The 27,991-nt window shown below is 39.1% G+C and overlaps 1 protein-coding gene across 4 annotated transcripts; it reads right to left on the reverse strand.

Moving 5' to 3' along the window:
- Positions 1–27,969, reverse strand: LOC139466795 (CCR4-NOT transcription complex subunit 4-like). Of its 4 annotated transcripts, none has more exons than XM_071248483.1 (19): positions 27,890–27,969; positions 25,576–25,643; positions 23,918–23,986; positions 23,504–23,569; positions 22,250–22,296; positions 22,042–22,131; positions 18,972–19,125; positions 17,667–17,831; positions 17,160–17,227; positions 16,341–16,433; positions 15,487–15,798; positions 14,412–14,758; positions 13,649–13,786; positions 12,045–12,341; positions 10,959–11,194; positions 8,833–8,980; positions 7,386–7,475; positions 3,539–3,757; positions 1–2,835 (listed from the first exon to the last, which is right to left on the reverse strand). In XM_071248483.1, exons 2-19 carry the CDS (start codon positions 25,597–25,599, stop codon positions 2,828–2,830), a joined length of 2,571 nt encoding a protein of 856 aa, XP_071104584.1. In that variant the 5' UTR covers positions 25,600–25,643; positions 27,890–27,969; the 3' UTR covers positions 1–2,827. The 4 variants fall into 4 exon arrangements, with proteins under 4 accessions (XP_071104584.1, XP_071104583.1, XP_071104582.1 ...); XM_071248482.1 differs by having other exon boundaries at positions 10,959–11,182; positions 18,972–19,143; XM_071248481.1 differs by having other exon boundaries at positions 18,972–19,143.
- Between the last annotated feature and the right edge of the window lie 22 nt (positions 27,970–27,991).

The raw sequence follows: 27,991 nt of genomic DNA on the forward strand, positions 1-27,991 counted from the left end.
TGTCATTTCAATATTTTTAATAGTTTTTTCACAACTTAGTCAGTTTTACCACCAACAGAAGACATAAATTAGATTCAATCAGGGCCTATCAGTATCAGTCAGTAACAGGCCATCAGATAGAATTTTGCAGCACTCTCAATAATAACAAAACGTCGCCATTATCACCAAGTAACTGTTATGAGCATGTATGCTTCCAACACTTGGACTAAACATGTCTGCATTTGGAGCGACCATAAGATTCATCACAGAAAGTAGAAGGCGCTAAGGCAATAACCCAAAACTCCAGCAAGAACCGACAATAGCCCGCAAGTTCATGTAAAATGCATGCGAACCAACCTGCATTCCATGGCAACGATGGTTTCATTAGGAGTAGTCAGAAACCCTAACCCTTGATGCTTTGCCACTAATATCACATATACAATGAAACGTCATAAGATACAGCATAATATTTAGCAAGTCAGCCCTCATACATATCAATATTGTCCATATTTCATCCCATACCAAGTCAAAATATTCCAGGAGTCAGCCAACTCGTATTGAAAAAATACTTCATCCTTGGCATACATCATTAGATTTTATACCACATGCCATATTTTGACCAAGAATCATACAAATGGTTGGCTTACATATAAGTGCATCAGTAGAATCCATATGGGAAAAGATGGTAACATGCAAAAAAAATTCAGCTGCAAAGCCAGCTTACAAATGCGAATATCACAATGGGTAAAATGGCTCCGTTCAAGAATTGCAGGTTGCTTGTTGTATTCATGTTAAACAACTCATTCAACTTCATAAAAACTTTTGAAACTTAACATATCATCTAAGATGGACATTCTACTCCTTCGTTTGTCACAAAAAAAAATGAAATTCATCTGCCATAAATCTTTCTAGTTCCATGATGGGATTCAAACCACGGAACTTCTGATCCAAGGTCAGACGCCTTGTCCAAAGAGGTTATATGTGTCATCTTTGAGGTGCCTCTTTTCCCTGCTACAGAAGCAATACCTATAAAGCTTTCTCCAGTAACTTTCATGCTTACCAAAGCCATCAATCATTTGAAGTTTCAAAACAAAGTCCAGAACGGAGCCTGTAGGATGCGTCACTGATATATCTCCTATTCTCCTACTCGAGTAAACTTGAGGCTATATGCATTAACAGAATCATTACTCTACTCAAGATAAGTAAAAACAGCTCAGCATCAAGGGTTGCAAAAATATCAGCTAGTCCATTTCTTGGCGAATGATACAAAACATATTATTGCCAAAATATCGCGAAAAAATGCATTCTTACAACAGAGGCCGAAAATGAAAGTATATAGGTGGTACCAGAGTGGTTCTGTCATTAACACTACAAGGGAACATACATGTTCCAAGTGTCACAATGTGCAAAATGTCATTCAATAGTTTGAATTATTGGAATCGGTCACAACATGTCATACAGTGTATATTAGATTTCATTTATGTTTGTAAATCAGCTTCAGATTAAGACTTCACACAGTAAGTAATCAATTTGAAAAAGATACTTCAAAAAAGCTGCAACAAAAACTTAAAGGCATATCATCAGAAAAAAGTTCTAAATTCCAACAGTATGAGGAAACAGTGTACATTTAAGATCACAGTGTAATAAATCATGTGCCATTCCACTTAGAAAGCTTGCTTTGATGCCTTATTCACTCAAACCTGTATTTACCTCTTCAGTCACAATATCATCTGAAGATACCATATAACTTCAAACATATGCTTTTACTCAGAGCATGTGTCGATCCACACAAAGTCAAAATACTTTGGAATAAAATATTAACATCACCATTCATAACAAAATACTTGAATAGTACATATCAACTTCTTCCCATAATGTACATAGTACTGTTGTTTTTGTAACCTTAGAAAAGGGAGTCATCACCTCTGGTTATGAATGTAGGTGGATACAGCTTTTGAAGGTGAGCAAACGTGCCTTTATGGATAGACCTGTTTGAACAAGACCTCATGTGTCCATTTTCAGTAAATCTGTTGTGTCGGTTTCACAACACTCAACCATATCTAACAATGCATTGTCACACAATAAAGACAGCAGCCTAAACAATTATTTTCATGGCGATACACAATATACAATGCATTTCAGTCTTTAGCAAACTGTCAAATCGACATAGTATCCATACATCCCAAATATATAACTTTACATTTCCAAGTTTCTAATACAATCAATGAATCAACATTAAATCACTCTCTCAATAAAACATTCAAGACAGAGTGCTTATTAGAATCAATAAGATTAGATTCATCATATTTTTGAGACAAAAAACAGTTGTGCTAAACAGTATACCCCCTCAGCACCCACTTCTATTGTTCTCTTAACTGGTGGCGAGAAAAGGGGAACAAGATAAGTATTCTCTTGTTGACACATACTCATTCAGGGATCATTTATAGGTTCTCAAATTTTAGTCAGTATCAACACTTACATAAGCTATATCAATTAACTGATCGCCAGTCATATTTTATTCAACTGGTCACATATATGGTCTTCAGGATAACTGCTCAAAGGAGGTTTTTCAGTTAACCAGTCAAACAAAGTTATTCAGTTAACCAGTCACAAGAGGTCAAGTTCCTGCAGGCTCTAAGGGCAGAATATAGGGCACTATTTGAAGTTGTATGGTATACATGTTATCTTAGGATTAAGCCTATAAATACACCATGCAACTAGCGGAGTTGAAGCCTCTGTTGAGGGATGCAAGGAGCGGGCATGTGTCTGTCCATCTGGCTGCAGATGTTTAAGGTGTCGCTTGTTGAGCTGGCCTGATGATGCACATATCATGGGTTGCCTAACCACACTAAAGACCTGCAAGATAATGCAACACAAATCTTTACAATTCAAGCGAGCAATAGATTGATGATTGATGGATTGATTCAGTCGGACATCATGTTGACAAACAAAAATTCTGGAATTTAAACATAAAATCATTGGCTCATACGCTAAGGGATGCAACTCTGCATAGTGGCTCACTTGTGGCTCACTTGTGGATCCCTTGTGGCTCTTTACGAGTGAGCCTCAATGTCGTGGAGCTTGAATGTCATTACATTGTGAGACAGACATAGAACAAAGGTACAGCTGCTCAACAGGAACATTCAGAGCAGTTCACGTTTTCATGATTTCATCAAGATGGAAGCCATAAGCAAACACATTTTGAGTCAAGAATGGGTGAGCGAGTGTGTGAATTTGGCAAAAAGTCACTGTGAATCATATTTCAGTAACATCAGAGCTGTCACATTGATGGACGAAAGCTTGAAATGATGGTGGTCTAGCAGTAGCACAAAAGAAAACATCCCATGAAAATAGAAACTGACAGTTTTAGTCCACTAGTCCTTCTAATGATAACATATAGCAAAACCCTTTAAAAAGAGCAAAATTCTACTCGTCCTTATGATACCTTAACTATTAGGCAGTCTGGCAAGGACTACAGGACTAGTGACAATTTCTAATGCTGATGATCCTTGCATGTAAACATTGATGACAAAATGATTACCGACTACAGGTGTCTCACCTTCAGAAATCTTGTGTGGCTCTGGGTGCTGAACTGTATTATTTCTGATTGGAGCCTGGAAGCCAGGGGGTGGGTTGTGTGTCTGAGGGGGCCACATGCTGGCAGCTGAGAATGACGGGAACTGTTGCACAAATGGAAGTCTGTGATTAGGGCTGGGGGTGTCTACTTCTGTCAGCTGGTGGATTGACTTTAGCCAGTGGGGAGCACTTTCTGTATTACCTGAAGAGAGAAAAAGCAGGACATAAAAGAGTGCACAGCAAATAACATATTACACTAAACCACATGTAGTATTAGAAGAGTAACAGATGACAACATGGCATATGTGTTTACATAATGGCAATGCTTACACACATAAGAAACAAAATGAGACTGAAAACATTTCAAAGCCATTTTGGGGGTTTAACATAATTTGATGAACATTTAAAACAAGAATATAATAGCAGGTAAATCAACACAACATTTACATTCAAGAAACATATTTTCACACTACCAATGAGTAATATGGATGACAAAGGCAACTTGAAAAAGTAACAAAAAGTTGCAGCAGCCATCAATGATTGGTCATAGTTCTTAATGACGGTATAATTCATGCATTATCAATCATTCAGCTGGGCCTTAAACACCCATATTGGCAGCCTAAACTTGATCCTATGAATGCAACCCATAGACATACAGCTCCATAGTATACCTGTTGTTCATGTTTTACGTGATCTGATAGCTTGATATGATCGTGTCAAATTACAATGATACTATTCCATAAAGCATTATAGAAAAAGGGACAAAGCACTGGAGCTCACTTGATAATATATCATATATAATAAAAAGTTCCAAATGATGCCGGTCCAAGTTTACCAGTTTGGTGAAACCAACGAGCACAGGTATGGTGCTGACAAACCCAGAAATATAATCGGGGCGAAAGGATGTAACACTACAATTGTGGGACCTTTGCCTCCAGTCATGAGTTCAAACAGATATAGTAACAGCCAACACAATGTACTCAATGTACAAAGACAAAACACAAGACTCGCAAACTATGGGGTACCTAGAGATATCTACCTCTCTAATTCTTAAGGCTTGAAAGACATCAAACTGTATCTTAACCGAGTGTGATGGATCAGTGATGAAAATCCCTCTAGAGGTTGCCATTGCTGGATCAGTGCATCAACAGTAAATGAGAGAATGAGAGAGAGAGAGAGAGAGAGAGAGAGAGAGAGAGAGAGAGAGAGAGAGAGAGAGAGAGCACAACCTACAATAGTCACATAAGTACTGATCACTGAAAATATAGAAAAGCCTGTGCAAGCTGGTCTGAGAGGCATCCTATAAGACTTTGTAATTGGAAGAAAAAGTTGTAAAATGAACTCCATGCTTGACAGAGAACAATTTTGAGTTCAAAACATGCAAATCAAAGTCATGAATGCCTGTGTGAGGCCTTGCTAAACTTGTCAACAGGTAACATGTGTTAACACTGCCATGCTACAAAGAATACTGTATGGATGTGATACTGTGTCAGCGCTATCAAATATTCTCCATTACCTCAGCAGCTTTCATATGTTCCTCTGTAATCTTGTTTGTATGCCTCATCATTCAACCAGACTAAATCTTTATATATTCTTTCATACAAAGCACAATGGGGAAAAGCTCAGGAGGAGATTCTCTTGATACATTCTCAACATATGTAGATACATTCTCTAATACATAGACCATAAATGAATCAATGAAGGAATGGGTTGAAAAAATTAAGTCATATCAACATGATCAAGGCAAAATGGTGTGTCAACCAAACAAGATTCACCCGCTGTGCATGCTCAAACCAACATGCAGAGTGAAAGCGTTTATTGGGTTTGCAGCAATCACAGTCTGTATTTCACATATTAAGACTTGCTACAATAAGTGCACCTTACATTTCAGGTGTTGTTTGTTAAGATAACACTAAAACTTCTTTCCCCATTTCTAGGTTTTATCATTTCGAATAATATTCGCAGTATTGAAAAACCTGGTCCTGTTCCAACAAAGCAGAGTATATACTCTCACAACCTTCTTTCAAAATATTTTCTTGCGTCTTACTAAAATATGGTATATTGACATTACAACAAAAATATGGTATCTTGACATTACAACTAAAATATGGTATATTGACATTACAACAAAAATATGGTATCTTGACATTACAGCCTGTAGGTCTAATACAGACATGTGAAAGGTGAACAGCTATGAGTGGGTATTTTTCCAGGAGGCAACTAATCAGTAGTCAACACACATTAGCAACCTTTGTGGGTGCTCCTTAATGGCATGCATGATGTACTGGGGACCTAGAGGTTATCACTGAAATTGTTCAGTCATTTACTTGACGTTACCTGTCACATACTTCTTGGAAACTGAAAACGTTTTTGTAAAATTAAATTAGACCTAACCAGATCAATCACCAAAACAAGGATCCTTTTATATTGCAACACGAGCTCCTGGCACACTAAATTATAGTTGCCATTTAATCCAATAAAGATGCTCCCTAACTAACATAATACTGCCACGGCACTGTAGTTCTCCTGGATATGCAGTCAGGAGTCTAAAACGTTAACCAAGACAATTCACAAAAGTTGCCTTCAGTATTGATACTTAAATATTCAAACGTGTTGAATCCCATCAAAACCTAAACAAATCCTAAGTTGATGACATTTTGTATAAAAACTGCAGAGCAATGGCCATAAATAGCTTCTCCAATATGGCTGCCATGATGACAATATTTAAACTCAGATTTGAGCCTCTTGAATACATTCAGCTTTCTAAATTGGTGGGAACTATCATGTGGCGTTTCAGTTGCACTGGTCAAGTGGTTCCTGAAGAGGTGATTTTTAGAGGAACTAGGAGCATGGTCAAACAAAAATGTAAAATGTCACACAAAAAAAGAACATATGTGTTGTGCCCCAGCTACAAACTACACCTACACCAAATTTCCCTCTATTTTGAACATAAATGACTGAGCAATGATCATGAATAGGTTTTTTTGCCTTGGCATCATCCATATTTCAAACCAGATTCGTACCTCCTGAACAAATCAGGGTGTCATCATTGGTGTAACAAGGATGTGAAAATTCAGTTTTGTTGGTTTCGTGGTTTCTGAAATGTTTACAACGGACCACTGACACTGGAAAACCAGGCCATGACATTGGCGCACATGACTTTCAGTCAGGTGAGCTAAAAATCCACTTCAGCAGCTAAATTCACTTTAAACAGCCAAGCTCTAGGACGTTCTGTTATCTAATCTTGAACAAAGAGCAAGGTTTGCTTAAAAAGCACAGGTCTATCGGAAACGCCCCTGCACGTGCACGGCTCTACAAACCAATACTTTAAATATGATGTAACTACTAGTGCTACGATCATTTATGATGCCTTAACCATTTACTCTTATAAATAAACTATAAAAATACATTTGTTTCTTAATCCAAACATAACCAGCAATAACTCAAAATAGTATGTAGAGTGAGATCTTCGAGATGAAGGAATGCCTTTTCAGTGAGACTGATTGCATATTGCCATAATAATCCAATGTCTATTAAGTAATATTGCAATCGTTTTTAAGATTAGAATATTGTCACACTTGTGTTAGCATGTTACGAGGTGTCTCAAAACACAGCACAGTGATCAACAAACACTAAACTTCTCCAAAGCCAATCAGTTTTAGCAACATGGAGGGTAGGGTGCCAGCCAACGTGTGGAATCCGTATTAGAGCAAAGCAAACAAACGGCAGACATTCTACACAAGTAGAGAGTATCAGTAGCATATGATGAGGATGAAGATGAGGATGTCAATGAGATGAACACAGGGTGATGTATATGCAGCAAGACATACCATCTTGAATATTCCCTGAAGATAATATAGCAGGGTCATAAGTCAGCCAAGGGCTATCTGACTCTGGTGGTGTGCAGGAATTTGGCCAACCTACGGTAACAGAAATTATGTAAACACAAATAATCTCTAATATTAGCCTACGAGGTTGTTCGACATGTCTAACCGAAACATTGTCACAAGCAATGCAATATGTTTCAGAATAGTTGGGCTCCTAGGGTCAACAAGCAAGCAGGTGATTTGAAAATTAATACAAAGCTAAAGACAATTAAAAGGAGCTTGCAACTGAACAAAAGGGTACAACTGAATGAATAGTACAACAAATACACAAACACTGAATACCACATCAATCACCTATTGCTAGTGCCCTGCATCAGCAGCAGGAAGGCTAAACCGGCCTGACAGGTTGTAACAGCCACTGTCAACTATCTGCATCGCACTGCTCTGATTGCACATTAAATGCCACACAGCAAAAGCAGCAGCAATGTTGTGCAAATGATAATTGCTACACTTCTCAGCTCAGCTGTTCTTTCATCAGCAAATGCATTAGGTTTGAAGACATATGTATGAAGAGACATCTTCCCGAGGCAAGAGAGTAAACTGACTATAAAAGTCCAGTTTCCACCCTTGCCGAACTAGGCTCGTATTATGGAGTTACATTTTGGCTGGACTAACGAGTCTATGCATAGTCCAATCGAAATCACACACCGAAATCGAAATCCGGTTCGTAAACTGTCGTGTAGATTTCGGTCGATTGCAGGATTTGCAAAGCATGTGCACCGCCAACTCGTTGTCAACAGTTATTTTCCAAATCTTTTCATGTTTTTAATCAAGGTGCTCACGTGATTTGATGCATTTCGCGATGTAAGACCTGTTATATCACAATATAGATCTTGATTATCGATCAGATCGTCCTGACTGGGCGCCACCATTTTGGGTGAAGCAAACGCAAGTGATACGAGAGGTGGAATCTCATTGGTCCATAGGAGAGGCTTAGAGGGGACATAAATGGCAATAGCCACTGGTGGCGCTACGATCGAGCCCAGTAATTCCAGTCAAGTTCGGCAAGGGTGGAAACTGGACTTTTAAAGTCAGTTAACTCTCTTGCTTCGGGAAGATGATGAAGAGAGGGATAGTGACGAATTAGTTTTTCCGCATCCTTTTCACATTTTACAGCCAATATAGTGTTCAGTATTATCAGCAAACATGATAATGTCTCAGTAATTAATTTGAAGCAATCTGTTATCAATCTGTTTCAAGACAATTTCAATTTCAGCAGGGAAGGACAAAATCAAGATTCAGAATTTAATCATACAGATATCTGAAGTAGCTCAAAGACTTTTGAGGAGTGAAAACCAGGATCTTTTTATCTAGTTATCACATATTGCTACCTGCATATTCATAACAAAGTCCCATTTATCACAATTATGGTCTTGTTCAGGGAACTCACTTTTGTGAGAATTGGGAGTTGGCTGTGTTCTTTGCTGAGTTGTGTTACTTGTCTGTGGAAGAGCACCAAAGCTGATGTTGATATTTGGCAACAGCGATCGTAGTTGATTCTGCATGTCCTCCATCTTGAACACATCGGCATGTTGTTGCTGCAAGACCAACCACAATAGAAATAAGCAGCAGTCAGATACTGGTGAAAATCTACAGAGAATATGACATATAATGAAATGATTTTGTTTGTTTCAGTAATATTCCAGCTATATGACAGGGGTCTGTAAATAATCAAGTCTGGACCAGACAATCCAGTGATTGATATCATGTGCATCAATCCACACAATTGGGAAATGATGACATGCATTAACCAAGTTGGTGAGCCTGGCCACCCGATCCCGTTAGTGGCCTCTTACAACAAGCATGGTTGCCTTTTACGGCTAGCATGGGTTGCAGAAGACCTATTCTACCATGGGTCTTCAAGGGACATCATGAGTGTCCATTGCCTCACATTCAAAAAGTGTCATGTCAGGTTCACTGCACACGGGCGGAAACAATGACATACATAACAAGAGTTCACAATAAACTATGTAATTGAGCACTAAACTTTGTGCTTTTCACCAAGTTCAGTGTCAAGTGTGATCAGTTTGTTGAAGCAAGTTGATCAGTCAGTTCTTACAGTTGTCAACCATGTACAACAGGGTCTTTGTTCTTGGTAAACTTGTGACAATTTCCAGGACACCAACATTAGTCATACTGCTCATATATGTGTTCAAAAGATTGAGCTAACTCTCATGAAATCTTCAACAAGGACCTGACCAGGGATCCGGAAAACGGTCTGTGTGCCAGACTTGTCCGGTTGTGACTACAAAAGGATCAATTTGAAAAAGTGCAAAGTGGGCATTTTAAAATTTGCCAACCGAATATTTTCAAGAAAGTACTTGCCAGACGTTACAAGCTGTGATCAGATATCTTAAGGGGCGGTCGGATAGCCTTGTGGTTAAAGCGTTGCTTGTCACGCCGAAGACCCAGGGTCTATTCCCGACAAAGATACTATGTGTGTAGCCCATTTCTGGTGTCCCCTTCTGTGTTATTGTTGGAATATTGCTAACAGTGGCGCTAAACCATACTCACTCACTCAGATATCTTAAACGATATAAAATAAAAAGGTGCAGCCAGACTGACATGTGTTTTTGTTGTTGATCAGTGTATACACCACTTGCAAGGGTGACCGAGTGCTATTGGTCAACATCATATTATGCGCGGTAAAAAAAAACACATCGTATCCCTTCAGGGAATTATGGTGACAAACTTAAATTAGTACATTTTAATGAGAAATTTGAGATAAAATATCAGTGGACATAAATTATATTTCCAGTTCTGCTAGGCATTGTTTTATATGCAGAAATTAAGATTACTGTGTATATTTTCAAAAGAAATCGCCAAAATTAGGGGGGTGGGGGGGTGTGTTCGCATTGTAAGTGGGGTCGTATTATAGTTTTTGATAGTTGGTGGATGACTTTTCAAAGGGGAATGTCAAAACAATAAGAGCTTGCTTCACCCATATTTAATTTTGAACCCAAGAGGGTAATAGTGCACAGTAGTGTCGTGGGATAACTCACTAACAGCATAGTTGGCTATCCCATACTGGACATATTAATGGCATACCTGTGAAGATACAGGTTAGATGGGCCTTCAGCAACCCATGCTTGTTCTAAACGGTGACTAATGGGATCAATTAGTCATGTTCGCTGACGTGGTGGAAGTAAGTCTTCGTATCCAAATTAAGTAGATCAATGCTCAAGGCGTCTATCACTGGATTGTCTGGACCAGATGATCATTTACAGACCACCACACAGCTGGATTATTGCTGTGTGCGGTGTTAAACAACATGCAATCAACAATCAAATCAACTAGAATTTGGATGCCAACAATGAGTGAGTGAGTGAGTATGGTTTTAAGCCCCTTTTAGCAATATTCCAGCAATAACATGGCGGGGGACACCAGAAATGGGCTTCACACATTGTACCAATGTCGGGAATCAAACCCGGGTCTTCGGCGTGACGAGCGAACACTTTAACCACTAGGCTACCCGACCGCCCCGATGCCAACAATGACTAAGATATGATTGCTTACCTGAGGTTGCATGTGAGTATGTTCTGCAGATATCGCACTACGCCCAGGCAGAGGTCGATCTGGCAAGGAGTTGTGAAACGGGGAGTTCTGTTGTTGTTGTTGTGGATGTTGTTGTTGTTGTTGATGTTGTTGTTGTTGATGTTGTTGCTGTTGCTGCTGCATATGACTGAAACTTTGCTGAGAGTAGCCCGGTAAGAAGTCCATCATTTTGTGATTTGTCATATCTGAAAATACACCTGGTCAATACGAATTGTATTAAACACTATGAAAAAAAAACAATGTGATAAACTTTTTATCACCATCCAATAAATATGTAAATGACGTCACATGGCAGGAACTACCTCAAGTAAGCTCCATGCATCACTACAATGCCTACTTGCTTAGAAAACTACTGCCTAACATCCCCAATAAGTTTAGAAAGATATTTATCGATGTGTGGATGTTTCGGCACACAAACATGACTTCAAATCACTAGGCACTTTTAGATGATTGGAAAGTTCAATCAAGCACTGTACATTTATATGCCATCTCTAAAGTTACTTCAGTGAGTGAAATAACATCTTAAACATCGAATAGTTTAACAATGACATATGATAAAGACTTTTATTGTACACACCATATACTAGCACAAAAAACATGTACAGTCAAGTCTCGTTAATCCAACACTCTTTAATCCAACAACTGGTTTTATCCGACACAAATGATGGGAACCGATTAAATCAGTGCTATTTAGACCCGTTAATCCAACAGTCTCGCACTCAGACTCTGACACACCTAATTTGCAACGATTTGCTGAAATCACTCATTAATCAGTCTCGTTAAACTGACACAGTGATTTGCGTACTCCGTGGTCATCTGCCCGTCGGATTAAAAGGACTTGACTGTATATGCTTGTCAAGTCAGGATGACATGAATTTTAACTATACATATTATTCTTTCCAAACACTTGCATAATACAATATTATTCCTGATATACAATATTAACGATATAGAAAACACTCAGTTAATAATATCAGGGCTAGATTTAAGGTTAAAACAAGCAAGTTGAACCGAATCCCTTGGATTCATCAAGTAATTCATGCCTACCTTGTCTAAAGAACGGCATCTGTTGTCTGTGTTGAAAGTGTTGTTGTTGCTGCAGCTGCTGTTGCTGCTGCTGTATGTGACTGAGAGAGAAGCCAGGGGGTAGACTCCGTGGCTGAGGGGGATGGACAGGAGGCATGACCCCTCCCTGCAGCCCCACTGACCGACTGCTTCCACTGTGGTGGTGCTGCTGCATATTTGTGTAATGGTGTGTTGTTGTGGCTGTCGTACCGTGGAGACCGTTCTCCTTCTCTATCAGATCAGCCAGACCTTTGAAAGACTCATCACAGGGATCAAAACCTGGAGGAACAGAAAATACATCAAATCAAGTCTTCCCTCATTCATGTCATTCATAAACAAGAGTGCTCTGAGAGCAGAACATCCCCCACATGAATTTTTTTAATGAGTTTAACAGTAGATGGCACTGCATTTGAAACTAATTGTGTAAAATATTTTGTTGGGAGTTATCCAGTCTGAATACTAATGCCATAAGGATGCTCACCCACAAAAGCCTTATACAAGGAAACTAACTATAGTTATAGTTATAGTTAGATATTGTGATATTATCTGGAAACTGGAGGAGTAGATTTCATGAAGCTCCGTAAAACAGGGGCAGTAACTCTGTCAAAATTAGTCGAAATGAAACGGGACTGCGATAGGCATATCATCAACATGTCGACATCTTGTGTGTAGTGTCAGGGATATTCTCTGGAAACTGTAGGAGGAGTTGATTTCACAAGCTTAGTACCCTCTGTGGGATAGATAGACAGACAGACAGACAGACAGACAGACAGACAGACAGACAGACAGACAGACAGAGATGGACGGACGAACTGCGCCACGACATAATCCCCCTTCGGCCATTCTGGCCCCGCGGGGGATAAAAACTGGATGTTTATCACGTGACTATTATTTTGAACAATTCATTTATATTGTCTTTCACAAAGTGAATCCATATTAATTAGGAACCAGTTCCCAGGAAAATCCTCAGGGACAATGACTTATGAATGGGTGTGGAGTAATGAGCTCTGGGGAGGATAGGATTTCTTTGTTTGTTGTTTAACGCCGCACTCAGCAATATTCCGCCTGTATGACAGCAGTCTGTAAATAATGGAGTCTGGACCAGACAATCCAGTGATTGATATCATGTGCATCCATCCACACAATTGGGATACGATGTCATGCATCAACGAAGTCAGCGAGTCTGACCACCCGATTCCGTTAATCAACTCTTATAACAAGCATAGTCACCTCTTACAGTAAGAATGGGATCACATACTTTACAAAACAGTGACCAATTCCAGAGTTGAGAAGAGTATTCCTACATACATTATCTCGTTTGTACACAAACTGTAACTGGCCAGAACACATGTTTCTAAACCTTCACAGTACCAAGTATCAAACCAATAACAAGCAAAGTGTCACAGGCATGTTGCAAAATACATCATTCTTAATAGTCTTTGTCCAAAGGGCAATATTTCTGGATGAAGAAGGTTCAGTCCTACAGAATTATTTCTGTATTCAATTTGGAACCTAATTTGGTTGCTAACCAGAACAGGCAAAGAGGCACAACTTATTGCAAATGGTAAACATATTCTTTAACTCACCTAAATCATCATCTTGAATGTCTTTGCTATTACTGTAGGATGTGTAGTTGGAGGAGGACGATGACTGCCACTCCGAGCTGCTGGACACAGGCAGAGGGTCAGCAGACTGAGCTGGTGGCGTCACGGACGCTGGGACATCTAAAGCAGCAACAGCACAAGTCAAAGGGAGGTAATCAAAGGGAGATAATCATTACTGTACAACCTGTCTCCAGTGAGTCGGTCAGTGAGAGTCAGGTTAACACTGCTTTGAACAGTATTCTAGTTATATCACAAACGGCAGATATTTTACTGAGGTAGAAACATGTTATGCAATTTTTGTGTGACAATTTGATGTAAGTTATAAATCTGATTTCATCAGTCATGGGTCCTTTAGCATAGCATTATAACTACAGTCTGTGACATCAGCCACTAGTCCAAAGCACAAGTCAAGTAAAATTCTGTTAGGTCTGTCAGCACAATAAAAATCACAATAATAGTCAGCATAATAAAACTCAATTCCATTGAAGATGAGTCTAAGAGGCAAGATTGTTGGAAAGACTGTAACTAACATTGTGAGCATTACACTACATTACTTCTGATCCTTTCTTATTTTGGGACAGTATGCAGCGTTACCAATTGGCATCAGTCCTATAGTCCTAGCTAAACTGCCCAATAGTTAGCATCAGAGGGACTAATCAAAATTTGCCCTTTTTAAGGGTTTTGCTATATGTTATCATTTTAGGACTAAAACTTAGTTTCTATCGCTGGTGGGCATGACTAGTACCTGTAGCATTCTGTGGTATAACTTGAGGGGATGGCTTGACCAGCTTGTTGCATGGATAAGCTGAGCCACTACCTCCTGCACTGTAGTATGAAAGACTGTTGGCACTGTTCTCAAACATAATAGGTTTCCTGTTCGAGCCAATAGGGGCCACAGGTTGAGACTGAGGGGGAGGTGTAGATTGGGTGTTGGGCATGGGGAATGAGGGTTGAGAGGAGGGGGATTGTGAGGGAAGGGTTTGGCGAGGCCGGGGCACTGTAGATGCATTGTTCTGAGATATTGTGGGTGGAGCCGATTCTCTGTCAATGGGAGTGTCTGTCAATTCCTGGGGCCTGTCTGGCGAATGGGAGCTGAAACAAAATACATGTTTCATCAATATTTGTATGTCATCAATTTGAAAAACAATCCTCTTACTAATACAACCCAGATCTTCCAAGTCCCATATCCTTCATGTAATGAGAAATTTCAACTTCAACTGTTAAGAAACAACGTCAATGCAAACAATACTTTGGTCCAATCCCTTGCCCTTAAGAAATGTGAAATGGTGCATTCAAATTAGCATTACAGGCCCTTCTGTTGCACCATATTTCCCCAATGGTGCAATAAATGTTATAATCCGGGCCTCAAACTTCATAAATCCTACGTGCTTTGTTTATGGCAATTCACGAAAGATCCCAGTTGGTTTGCAAAGCAATAGCTTCAGTTATCAGCTCTCTACAATCAGGAAGAAACCCAAAGCATAAGAAAATCAGGTAGTGATTGCTTTCTAGGTTATATAGTTACAGAAATACTTCATACTTGTCGACACCTAATGATAATATCTTACAGCTAGGTAACACGTAGAATATGCCACCAAAGTAAATAATCTTAAAATCAAACGACAGTAGACCAGACACTGAAAAGAGTGACCTTAAGTCTAGTCACCCATACTCTTCCCCTACAACTATTCAGGGTCCAGGGTAGCAGATAATGGGACAAGGGCTCATTAAAAGAAAGCAATAGGACCCCATGGCCCATTTACATGATTTTTTTGTTATCATCAACAAAGATATCTTTTTAATGATGTTTGTGAACTCACTTTATCTGTGTTTCATTGTCTGTATTGGTATTCCTTTTGCGGCCATTACCAACCGCCTTGCTGTGATTGGGAGGTGTGTTTGACCTATTACTATGATTGACTGTACTGTGAGTCGGACGATTGCCATTGGGAATCCTTTCCCCTTTGTCCTGCCCCTGTAACGAAGGCCACGCCTCTTTGCTAGTGTTTGTTGGGGGGGGTTGTACTGTGGAAGGGCTGGGCTGAGACTTGGGCGGAGTCTCTACTGCAGGCTCTGGGGGATTTGGTTGGGGGATGTTCACCTGATCAGCAACAGGAGAACTAGATTTCTTTCTACAATGAGAATGGCATATAGTGGATGACGACATTATGCAAATGATCAGTAGGATTTTTCAGGAAGGCCAAAATGCATCTCTGCTATAGAATGAATTCCACAATGTACAGTTAACAAAAAGTTTGCACAATCCTTCAATAGGGCCCAATTTTACAGGTGATCTAAACATTAAAATTAGCGACATTCTTCAAATAGAGTCACTGTCTCTAACTCAATTTGGGTTATCATCAATGATTCCATTGATATACAACATACAATTAATATAATGAACAAAATAAGTTACGGATCATGGATATTTGGGGGGATATTTTTAGGAAAGGGTGTGCTCAGTCTTCACCACAAACAACATCCAAAAGAAATGTTCATGATTCATAGCCTTACTTAGAAGTTGATGGATGACAAAGAAGAGATAATTTATGGACAACAACTTCTTTATTTACTGTAAAGGCGACGTCTCTACTTTAGACAAAACGTTATTCTGGAATGACTTGAATCAAACTTTTAGAATCTAGTCCCTCCTTACAGGAAAACAGTTACATACCTTGATTTCTTGTTATTTGTCGTGTGATTATTGGCTGTATTTTGACTGTTGAGGAACTGTTCTAACAGTTTTTGCTCATATTCTTGATGCTTACTGAAATGAGAAATGAATCCACAAGATGTTATAACTGACACTGATGCCCTCACGAACGAATGATGTAAGTCCCTCATTAAAGGCTCGGGATTAACACCATTCATTCACTCGGGACAGATAATCCGTAATTCCTCCTCGCTTGTTGTTATTTTTTAAGTGTCACTCCTACTAGGAACTGAGGAGGAAGAGGAAGTCAATACTACTGCTACACTGTAGATGATTACAAATCAGCCAGACATGGGATCATGTTCCTCATCCCTTGACTAGGAAGAGGATGCAAATAATCTGTACATCTGTACAATGCTTCGGTATCTTTCAATGAACAAACTTGTAAAAGCTATATATAAGCATACATAGTAACACATTCCTATGGGAATTCCAGGTTAGAATTGGTCCCTAGAAATCTATTCATGTAGTGGAGATTCCAGGTTAGAATAGGACACCAGCAACCTATGCTGGTCATGGAGATTCCAAGTTAGAATTGGGCCCCAGCAACCTATGCTGGCCGTTAGAGGAAACGAAATGAAAAGGGTGGTGAGGCTCGGTCACACCCCAAAGATGTGGATCGTTGCTCACAAATCAATCACTGTCTTGTCTGGTCCAGACTTGATTACTTACAGGCTGTAGACACATAACTGGAATATCGCAGGGTGCAGCGTTACACAACGAACTAAACATAATAACACAGACATGGTGATGATCAAGTCCTTGTAATTTCACACATACCCCATTTGCATCTCTTCTTTGGTGAAGCTGGCTGCTTCCTCTCCCAGTTCATGTAAGTACATACAGTCCTGAAAATATCATCATAATCCTCAATTTTCTCATTCAAAATTGTTAAAGAAAAACAACACGCTTTTCCCAGTACAGACCCAAACAATATCACAAAGGAAATCAATCAAAATGAATGGTTGGTTGGTTGGTTGGTTGGTTGGTTTGTTGTTTAACGCCGCACTCAGCAATATTCCAGCTATATGACGGCGGTCTGTAAATAATCGAGTCTAGATCAGACAATCCAGTGATTAATATCATGAGCATCGATCCACACAATGGGGAACGATGACATGTATAAACCAAGTCAGCTAGTCTGACCACCTGATCCCGGTAGACGCCTTTTACGACAAGCATAGTCGCCTTTTACGGCAAGTATGGGTTGCTGAAGACCTATTCTACCCCGGATCTTCACAGGTCCAAAATGAATGGCAACATAATATCTTTTCAATATTTACTTACAGATTTCTGACACTGTGAGCCCCGTAGAAAGTGACTGCAGTACTTAGTAGTACCAAGGGAGGCTTTTAGTGTCCTCCCGTCTATGTGGACATTATTTACAGCTAGGATAGCTCGGAGAGCATCATCCGACCGAGTGTAAGTTACATATGCACTTGCACTGGGGCCCTGAAACAGTCACAGACTTCCATGAGTTTAGGTGTTCATGACAGTAGTACGCTTCTCCTCACACAACATATTACAATTTCCTTCTTCACTTCGATCATGTAACACAGAACGAAAACTGAATACAGAATACGATGTAGAGACATGCAAGGAAGGTAACTGAAATTCTGTTCATTAAGAACATATGTATTATAAGACCAATGTTAAAATTCCCCAAAAGCAAGCAAAGTGAAGGAAAGATGGGCATCAAGGACTTTTCTGAAACTGATAGGTAACCATTGACAACAGACATCCTGGATGTGAAAAGGCATGTTTTGGGGTTTGTCTAATAAGAAAGAAGTGAAGAAGGAAATTGATAATGTTGTGTCAAAATGGGAAATAATTACATATTTACGGACATAAACCTACATATTTAGCTGGAAAATATTAATTCAGCTTAAACTGGTGCAAGAATAACATGAACAACATACTAAAACATTTAATAATTGTCAAAGAATCCATCTGTCATATTGTTGAAAATAAAAAATAAATGAACAAAACAACTGCTCTTCATCAACTCAAGATTATTAAACCTGCATTAACCGTATGAATTCAATTGGCATCTATTAACAATTTCCAGCTGGGAGTGAATGAACTGGTACTGACACCAGTCTGTACTGAAGGTGACAATCGTAACTAAGGGCCTTATTAGTCAGTCTCCTCAACCTGTGTGAAATTACTGCAGCCATCATGACCATCACTCAATATTTCAAAGTAGCATTTTTCATGTTGTCACATAACAGATAAGTTATTGTTCAACATATAAAAGTAAGTTCAAACTGGAAAAATGTGTTTTTCAGAACTGTATGAACCACAATCAATAACATACACATGCCAAGAAAAGTTGATAGGCATTACTTAGGAGTTAGCGGATGACAAAGTGGACAATTAATGGATTACAACTTCTTTAATACTGTAAAGGCAATGTTTCGGTATAGATCCTTATAACGTTGTCAAGCCAGACATAACGTTTTTGTCAAGTCTTTTATTGACAATGGTATAAGAATCTATACCGAAACGTCACCTTTACAGTATTAAAGAAGTTGTTATCCATAAATTGTGTTCACTTTGACATTCCTAGAAGAGTGTAACTGCAGTACTCACATGGACTTGAGCACCTGCATATGTAGTGCTCTGGTTGATCACAACTTTGTGGATTTTCCCGAACTTGCCAAAATACTCATGCTTCTTGAGGACATCTGCCTCAGCAAGACGCTGGGACAGTCCCACCACGAACACCAAGTTCTTCTGAACCACCCTGGAGACAGAGAGGACACTGTTTCAAGAAACGACATTAGTTCAATTGTTATTTGGAACAGTAGCATAGAGTTTGTTGACTTGTTTCAAAAAGGTAGGAACTAGAATTATTAATGATTACAGGTGTGACTGTAAACAGATCTAGTGACAGAACACTCATTTAATGTAAGATGTCTACCAGCTTCATTCTCAGGTTTGTTTGTTTGTTGTTTAACACTACACTCAGCAATATTCCAGCTATGTGGTGGCAGTCTATAAATAAAGACCAATTGTAACCCGGATCTTCACGGATGGCTTCACTCTCAAAACGAGTAGCTTTACCAACAATGATCTAATGTCATAAAATTCAGACCTCAAGAAAAACGAGGTTGTCCTTTTGCTACATGCACCTGAATTATTTCAGAATATATTGTAAATTAATATACTTATCCTATCTCACACTATGCATTTCTCCTTCTTTTGATTTTGGTTCAGAAACGCCCAAGAAAGTTTCCAGCTTCAAAAAACATTTCGCTTGAACACATCCCAGCATCACCATGGTGACCACCTAACAAATGGGTCACGCACTGTAATCCCGTGGATCTCGACCCTACACGACCAGATACATGCCAAGACGAGAACAGGTAAGGACTGACAACATCAATAAGAGTATCATCAGACCAAAACTGAGTCATGACATATTCAAGGCAGGTAAGGGTTGGCACACCGCTAAAACAGCCACGCTTGCGACGACTTCAATGTTGAATGTCACTGAAGCCTCCACATAATTGCATAGTGCTATAACAGGGCATAAGGAGATGTTTTCATGACCATCTGGATTCAAAATGGATACTGGAGAAGGGATGTTTAGAAACCGATCTGGTTTGCTAGGGAGCTGATTCTTTGCAATAAAATCCCAATGAAGTCCCAGCTATACCTTCCAGTGACTGCCTCTCAAACCGGACTCCGGTGACTTCAAGATCATGACTTTCACTAACTTGGATCCATGTTGTTTATTTACAAGACCACTGATGCATTGCCTGACTGGATCAAGAACTGTGCTGTATGGAAGACTTGGGCTCAATGATATATTGCCAAAATTACTGCCTTGAATTCCAAGTTGTTGATATGAAGCTCCTTATCGGCTAAGAATCAATGCCCTGCCACTTGAAAATCTAGAAGGTGAGCTCTCCAACCTAAGGTTGAGGCATCGACGAACAAGTGATGGGTCGGGATGAATGGCTTTAAAGAGACTCCACCACAGACATTCAATTCCTGAAGCCTCCTCTGGAGACGATGGTGTAGTGACAATGGATCGGGAAGTTAAACGTTTACCACTTTGGTGAAACCCACGAGCACGGGTATGGTACTGACAAACCTAGAAACATGTTCGGGGCGAACCGGGATTCGGACCTGCAATCATAGATTTCTGGCGTGCCCAAGGGATGCAACTCTGCACAGCGAATCGTGATGCCTTAGACGACTTAGCCACACGTGCCCCCAAAACTTGTAAGGGATTGGCTTCCCCGTCCTTGCGCTGTTCATCCTAGTTTGATACAGGGGATGAGTATTCACTCTCTGCTCAGAGTCTGAGATGCACGTCAGCTTCAATCTTCATTGTTTATTGTGACTTCTCATAAGATATAGGGTTAGATGATCTGTGATAGGCAGCGTGGAAATAACCAGGGTGTTGTCAATCGCACAAGTCATAGTCGTTTGGTGTTGTCGTAGCTTCAGCGGGAAAATTGAACGGAAGGAAACCATCAGAGGCTATATCATCTTCAAACAAAAGTGGCAAGATATTAATTTGCTTTGTCTGTTTGAATAAGGAAACAGCCGATCTCACTGCCTTCATCTTCCCGAGGCAAGAGAGTTAACTGACTTTAAAAGTCCAGGTTCCACCCTTGTCGAACTAGGCTGGAATTCCTTGGCTCGATCGTAGCGCCACCAGTGGTTGATATGTGTCATGTCCCTTCTAAGCCTTTCCTATGGACCAGTCCAATTCCATCACTTGCATTTGTTTCAGTCAAGACGATATGATCGATAATCAAGATCTATATTGTGATAAAACATCGCTAAGAGCATCAAATCACGCGAGCACATTGATTAAAAACATGAAAAGGTTCGGAAAATATCTGTTGACAATGAGTTGGCGGTGCACATGCTTTGCAAATCCTGCAATCTCCCGAAATCTACACGAGAGTTTACGAACCGGATTTCAATTTTGTTGCAAGATTTTGATTGGACTATGCATAGACTCGTTAGTCCAGCCAAAATGTAACTCCATAATACCAGCGTAGTTCGGCAAGGGTGGAAACTGAACTTTTATAGTCAGTTAACTCTCTTGCCTCGGGAGGATGACTGCCTTCTTAGTAACTTGTTTGGTTTTGAATGGATGAAGGTCTGTATTCCGTCTCTCCAGATAATGACTTGGATAGATAATCAATACCACACCAAAATCTTCTTAAGTGTTTACATTGAGAACACCTGTTGGATAATTGTCATTGTCCAGGATAATTGCAACACATGGAGTGAGGCTCAACAAGAGAAAGAGTATGACAGCACATTTTACAGAATGGATGTTTCTTCATATTCATCTGTTTGAAATGTTGTGGTCGTAACAGGAGGATTTAAAAAAAATAATGTAATTTTCTATGGTTCAAACATGTCCAATGAGGCAATGAGAAAGAGAATGATGTGGCAGGTTATGTAAGGTTGTGATGCACAGGATTATGGGAGGTTGTGACCATGGTGATGCTGGTGATGTGATCAGGCGAAATGTTTTTTTAACCTGAAAACCTTTGCTCTAGGGCATTTCCACACCAAGATCAAAAGGAGGAGGAGAAATGCATAGTGTGAGATATTAAAATTTACCTGTTACGAAAATTTGAAAATGACAAACTGCTACATAAAATATAAAGAGTAACTCCACACATACCTGACATTTGCCAGGTGTTTTCTATTCTCCGCTGCTTTCTGTTTTCTCTGGAGGTCCTTTTGGCGCCTCTCTTTCTTAATTCTCGATAACCTGTTACAGAAACCAGAATGTGTGACAACAAAACATAATAATCTGTGAAAATTGTTTTAGTTTTCTTTTACAAATAAAAGCAACACATACATAAATGACAAATGCAAATTCTACTTACTCGTCTTCTGTTAGAGGTTTGAACTCTGCTGGGTCTTCTGGGTATTGCTGAAAAAATAACATGCAATGCATAAACTGTGAGCAAGAACTGTTTGTTACTGCAACAATTTAAAAGCTACGAAACGACAACCATTTTGGCAGCAGAAACAGACAAACAAGCAGTGATTTACATCAGGGGTTGAAAACTTATTGAAAATGTTACTTGACCAAGGGCAAGAAAGACCAACATTCTTACTTGCCCCATTTCAAAATTAACTTGTCCAGAATCAAGATAATAAAGTCAGTAACACTTTCGGCTTCAGAACTGAGATCCACCTCAACGGATTTTGGTAATAAAACAGTGACCCTGGGACAGCATTGTCTAGTTTGTATTTTTTGTACTCTACAACTAGTTAGTACTACCTTCCAGTAACATAGGTGAATGATAAGCTTAACTTATTCTAGCTTGTTTGCTTATTTTGGCTGCTAAACCACCATTGCTGCCAAGCATTAATGGAGTATCTTGGGATACTTGACCCAGTTTACTTTGTGTGACATACTTGTCCACAGATGTGCAAGAAAACATATATTACTTGCCCAATTCCAAAATTTAATTGGCATGGGTGTCGGGCAATGGCATTATTTAACCCCTGTCACATGAACAACAACCGATGCTGCCCCACCTAGTACTGGGGAACATGTACATGAACAACAACCGATGCTGTCCCACCTAGTACTGGGGAACATGTACATGAACAACAACCGATGCTGTCCCACCTAGTACTGGGGAACATACATGAACAACAACCGATGCTGCCCCACCTAGTACTGGGGAACATACATGAACAACAACCGATGCTGCCCCACCTAGTACTGGGGAACATACATGAACAACAACCGATGCTGTCCCACCTAGTACTGGGGTACATACATGAACAACAACCGATGCTGCCCCACCTAGTACTGGGGAACATACATGAACAACAACCGATGCTGTCCCACCGAGTACTGGGGTACATACATGAACAACTGATGCTGTCCCACCTAGTACTGGGGAACATACATGAACAACAACCGATGCTGTCCGACCTAGTACTGGGGTACATACATGAGCAGTGGCAGGATCTCCTGTCGTAGATACTACCTTTGGATGAAGTTTAAGTTTCAATTTCTGTTTACAAATAGTACCATCAGCATGTTCAGCCAAACTGACAAGATTTAACATGGTCTGTAACTGTGACATCGTTTGAGAGATGCAATGCTCAGCAGACCTCACCTTTCTGCAAGCTGGACACAACCCATTCTCATCTGTCCTTATTCTGTGCCAACAGAATCTGCATATCTAAAACAAAAATAGAATTTGTAAACATGGACTCAAAAAACTAAATAAATTAACACTTGTGATTCTCAGGGGTGTGGGGGTTGGGGATGTGGGGGTGTGGGGGGTTTCTCTCAGATTGGAAAGGAAGTATTGTGCAAACTCACACAAAACAAACAAATTTGGTTTCCCTTTCAGTATTAAATATCACTAGGAACACTGTTTAGTCCGGACCACAGAGATCCACCAGGCCAGTACACATTTCTAACTGCAACAACAATATTTCCATCATATAACAACTTGTCAGTTTAATGACATGATATGAAATGATGTAAGATTTGTCCAAAATGTAACAAACACCCAGAGACTTACTTGGTATCCACAAGTGCAGGGAAAGAAATTCACATCATCTATTTCCAACAACTCCATGCATAGAGGACACTGAAAACAAGGGTTATACATATATATTAAAACAAGGTGAGTAATTGTGACTGTATAAGGGTCCATAATGAAATGTCACAAGTGCAGTGTAATAAGGAAGGCTGTATCCATAGTGTGGACTTTGTCATCCGTCAACTTCTAAGAAATGCCTATCAAACAATTTATGTACTGTATATCGCCGTATATAAAGCGACCACACGTATAAGGCAAGCCCCCCTGTACAAGCCATCAAAATCAATGGTAACTTATATACCCCATCTAAAAAGCAAATCGGAATGAAGCACATCACCAGCGCATACACAATCCCTACATTTGCAATAAAAACATGTTTGTCTTCCACGTAATCAAAATACATCGAATCCCTTCAGTAAATTCAGGGAAACGAACTGATCATAACAATTAAACTTGGTCAATACACATTTAAAATAACAATAATATCACTTAAAAGAATTTTGAAACAATGATCGGAAGAATTGTATCTGAAACTATTATTTTATCAGGAATTATTTATTCCAACTTCATGCTATTTTAGTCGCAGCTTTACTAAATATATATGAAACAAATGAATAACCACTAGCGAAGCATAGGCTCAGCAGATCGCTATTGACTGATATATTTTTGCATGGAACAATTTGACCAATCACTCCCGATGCTTCTGCACTTGCGATAGGGACAACTTTATGTTGACATATAATAAATAGTCAAACTACAACAAATGTAACTTTCGGCAAGACAATGTATGACATTTATGATTATATATATATATATATATATACATTCTCTATTCACCAAAGTTTGTTTTACGGAGTCAATAGCGGTAATCTGACCATAGTTGCTGTAAATAATGGCAATCTTCTGATCGCTTCACATACGATTTCTCCAAAATGAATGTCAACAATATTGAATGAAATTTTAGATAAAATTAATAAAATAGACTACGAACATAACTCCAGATATACAATGAAGACTGTTTATAACCAGACAGTGTAATTACATGAATAGTTTATGTACTTCAGTACAGATTTGTTGACATGGTATTTCTGGTGTTACGTGCTTACGGTAATATCTTTGTGTTGGGAGGGGTAAAAACATCAAAACTCTTTAACCCTGTGTCTAACATGTCTAAGACAACACTCCTTGAAAGCCCCTAATTCTTGGTATGAAAATGAAAAACTCGCCTTATACACAGCAACATACGGTAATTAATAAAACCATACTATAAATCATTTGCATGAAGTTGAAATATAAATGTAACTCTTTGGGGTGACGTTGGTTACTCCATATTTACAACAAAATATTCTACCTCAATAGATAAATCCAAGTGTCCCATCATTGAAAATTAACCTACTATGCCCATACAACATATAGTGATGTAAAGGGTGGTAAAAGATTGAAGACAAAAGATGCCACATGACCATGATGACAGCCTCTCTTCTGGATACAAGTGTGAAAGTGCCCGATACATCATTGTAACAGGCTTAAGCTGGTAAATGCTTACTGTCAATCAATGAAATAAGCATAATAAATAGGGTATCAGGTGTTGTCTGTTAACCATGAAATTAACATATGTCAATATCATAAAACCTCACCTCGACTTGCTCTTCTCCTGCCATTGTCAGTTATAAATCACAGCTTGTAGACAGCACTGGTATGAAATCTGCATATGAACAGAAATTTTGAGATAGTACCAGCTGTTCACACTAACCACAGCACAGAGCCACTGGCACATGTCTAATAATAATATAAGAAAAAGCAACGCCAACACAACATTATCTATAAAATAATCCAGGGTAGGAAATACTAGGGACTTTCAGCCATAAGGAAATAGTTTGTTAGTCATCAACAAGGAACTATTTTATCATGGCAGGTTTCACATCTTCCAGGTATTTCAAATTATTTACGGTATTCAGTATCTTCATAACAATTGTTGAGCTGCTTTCATTCATGAATAAATAAACAATAGGTTTGTTTATATAACACTGACAGTGATGAACAACAATTCATGTCAGTCGAACCTTGTGTCAAACTCGGGGGACCAGGAAAAAAGTTCAAAGTTATCTGGGATTTGAGACAATCAACAAACCAAATTTTCGAAAACCAGGAGATTATCACCCTGTGCAGATGCAACACTAGATTTCAAGGCATACATTAATTTCAGGACCGTGGTTAGTGGTAATGAAGGGGGTGACAACTCAGATGTATCATCGATCTCTCTGTCGATGTCTGGTCCAGTGTCATTGTCAAAGTCGTAGCTTGAATAATAGATCAGATGAAAAATTGCACGGAAAGGAAGGGAAGCCCAAGACAATCAGGAATTTGACGAGGTTCGGCTGCATGTCCATGTCCAAGACGTACACGGTATTGTATACATGAATTTTCCATCTAAAATTTGGCATTTCATTTTAAGTGAAAACAGCATTACCAGTACTACACCAAACTATGATCAGTTTAGTCAACAATAATTTCATGAATTTCAGCTATTAGAAATAGATGTTTGAAACCACAAAAATAAGTCAATCTTACTTTTTGTGAAGCATGAAAACCTCTAACCAAGAAAACAAAACAGAAAACGAAAACCTCACAGCCAATACTATTTATATCAACAGATGTCAATATTGAAAATCAGAAGACTGACTAACCCTCATGCATAGTATTGCAATTTACATAGTATTATCTTCAACAATACCATGTTTCTATGTTTACAATTTGGCAAAATAAATGCAATATTGCTACACCACCAGTATTGATTCTATTCACAATGGCAATTTTTTCAAAATACATAAGATTTTCAAAATGGAAAAAACAAGACTGAACATGTCTTCAAACCTCACATTTGCAATTTAAACTCTAAAATGGATGAAATTTTTTTAAATGAACATTGGACACATCTCCACAACAGAATGAAAAGGCTAAAACCCTATAAACAAGCTACAGCAAATGCAAGCAAGATTTGAAGTTTAGTGATCACATAACAAGTTACATGATCTTTTCCCATGTTTTCTGGTTCAACATGTACGATTTTCCAAGTTGCACAAACTGAAAACAAAAGAGGGTACAGGAATAATCCAACATGCACTTATCTACAGCAACCTGCTGCTTTGCCCTTTCAAAGATACTGCCACAATTTCCATGTGCACTGCTTGTAAAACATCCTCATAATGATAGGCTTCCAAAGTGGAAAGCAGATAACAATTTAATGTCTGACTTCATACCAAAAACAGCAGACATAATACCTCAATTACATTCCACAGAAAAAAAGGTACAATGTGCATTGTCAGTCCTTTTAATCATATTACCTATGTTACATTCAAGGTAACTACCAGACATTTCAGTGTCAATATGGAACCAATCTATCAGGTAGACTGCACAGTACTTTCCCTAAGTTGAAAACCACTGAGTGCTTTCACCTCTTTGGACATGCTACACATTCTATCGCTGGTTTAAAATATGTCCACAAGTTAAATACAAATATGAATTGAAAGGTATGACTGAATGATAAAATGTCGACGTTACATATTTCTGCTGGCAGATTGCAACAATCCACACATCTGTCAACAGAGTGGCAACGCCTTCATTTCGCAGGTTTAAAAATTGAAACACATGTTCAGGAAAAATGTATTTGGCTATCTCTGTGACAAACGAAAGCATATACGTAAATACTGAAATGTTTACATACGGAACATTTGACGTTTGGCAACTTTCCAATATCTAATGATGAAAAGACTTCCAGTTATTTGACCTATCCAATTTCGACTTCGACGGAAGCCCAAGGACGTTTGATTTACCGTGCGTCGTGTACCTCGCGGAGATAAGACACATATCACATATTCAAACAGTATCTGAATCAATATTGTTCTTATCCTTTTACTTGTAACGAATTATGTTCAATACAACCCGACTTACGCCTCTAAAATATCTCCGATTCCTACCGGGTTCTGACTACTAGACACAAATTGTTCGTGTGCGCAATCATTTGCGCAAGCTGCCCGGATGTCTCGCGTGTTA

The sequence above is a fragment of the Haliotis cracherodii genome, unplaced genomic scaffold, assembly GCF_022045235.1.
Source record: "Haliotis cracherodii isolate W230 unplaced genomic scaffold, xgHalCrac1.p SCAF_19, whole genome shotgun sequence".
Classification (NCBI taxonomy): domain Eukaryota; kingdom Metazoa; phylum Mollusca; class Gastropoda; order Lepetellida; family Haliotidae; genus Haliotis; species Haliotis cracherodii.

Bases quoted from the DNA above. Each gene is read 5' to 3' on its own strand.
- LOC139466795 (XM_071248481.1), bottom strand. From the start codon at position 25,599: ATGGCAGGAGAAGAGCAAGTCGAG. The intron at 7,476-8,832 runs GTGAGTTCCCTG...CTGTTACCGTAG, and splicing joins AACTCCCAATTCTCACAAAA to GTTGGCCAAATTCCTGCACA. The intron at 3,758-7,385 runs GTATGTCTTGCT...TTCTCTCTTCAG, and splicing joins TTCAGGGAATATTCAAGATG to GTAATACAGAAAGTGCTCCC.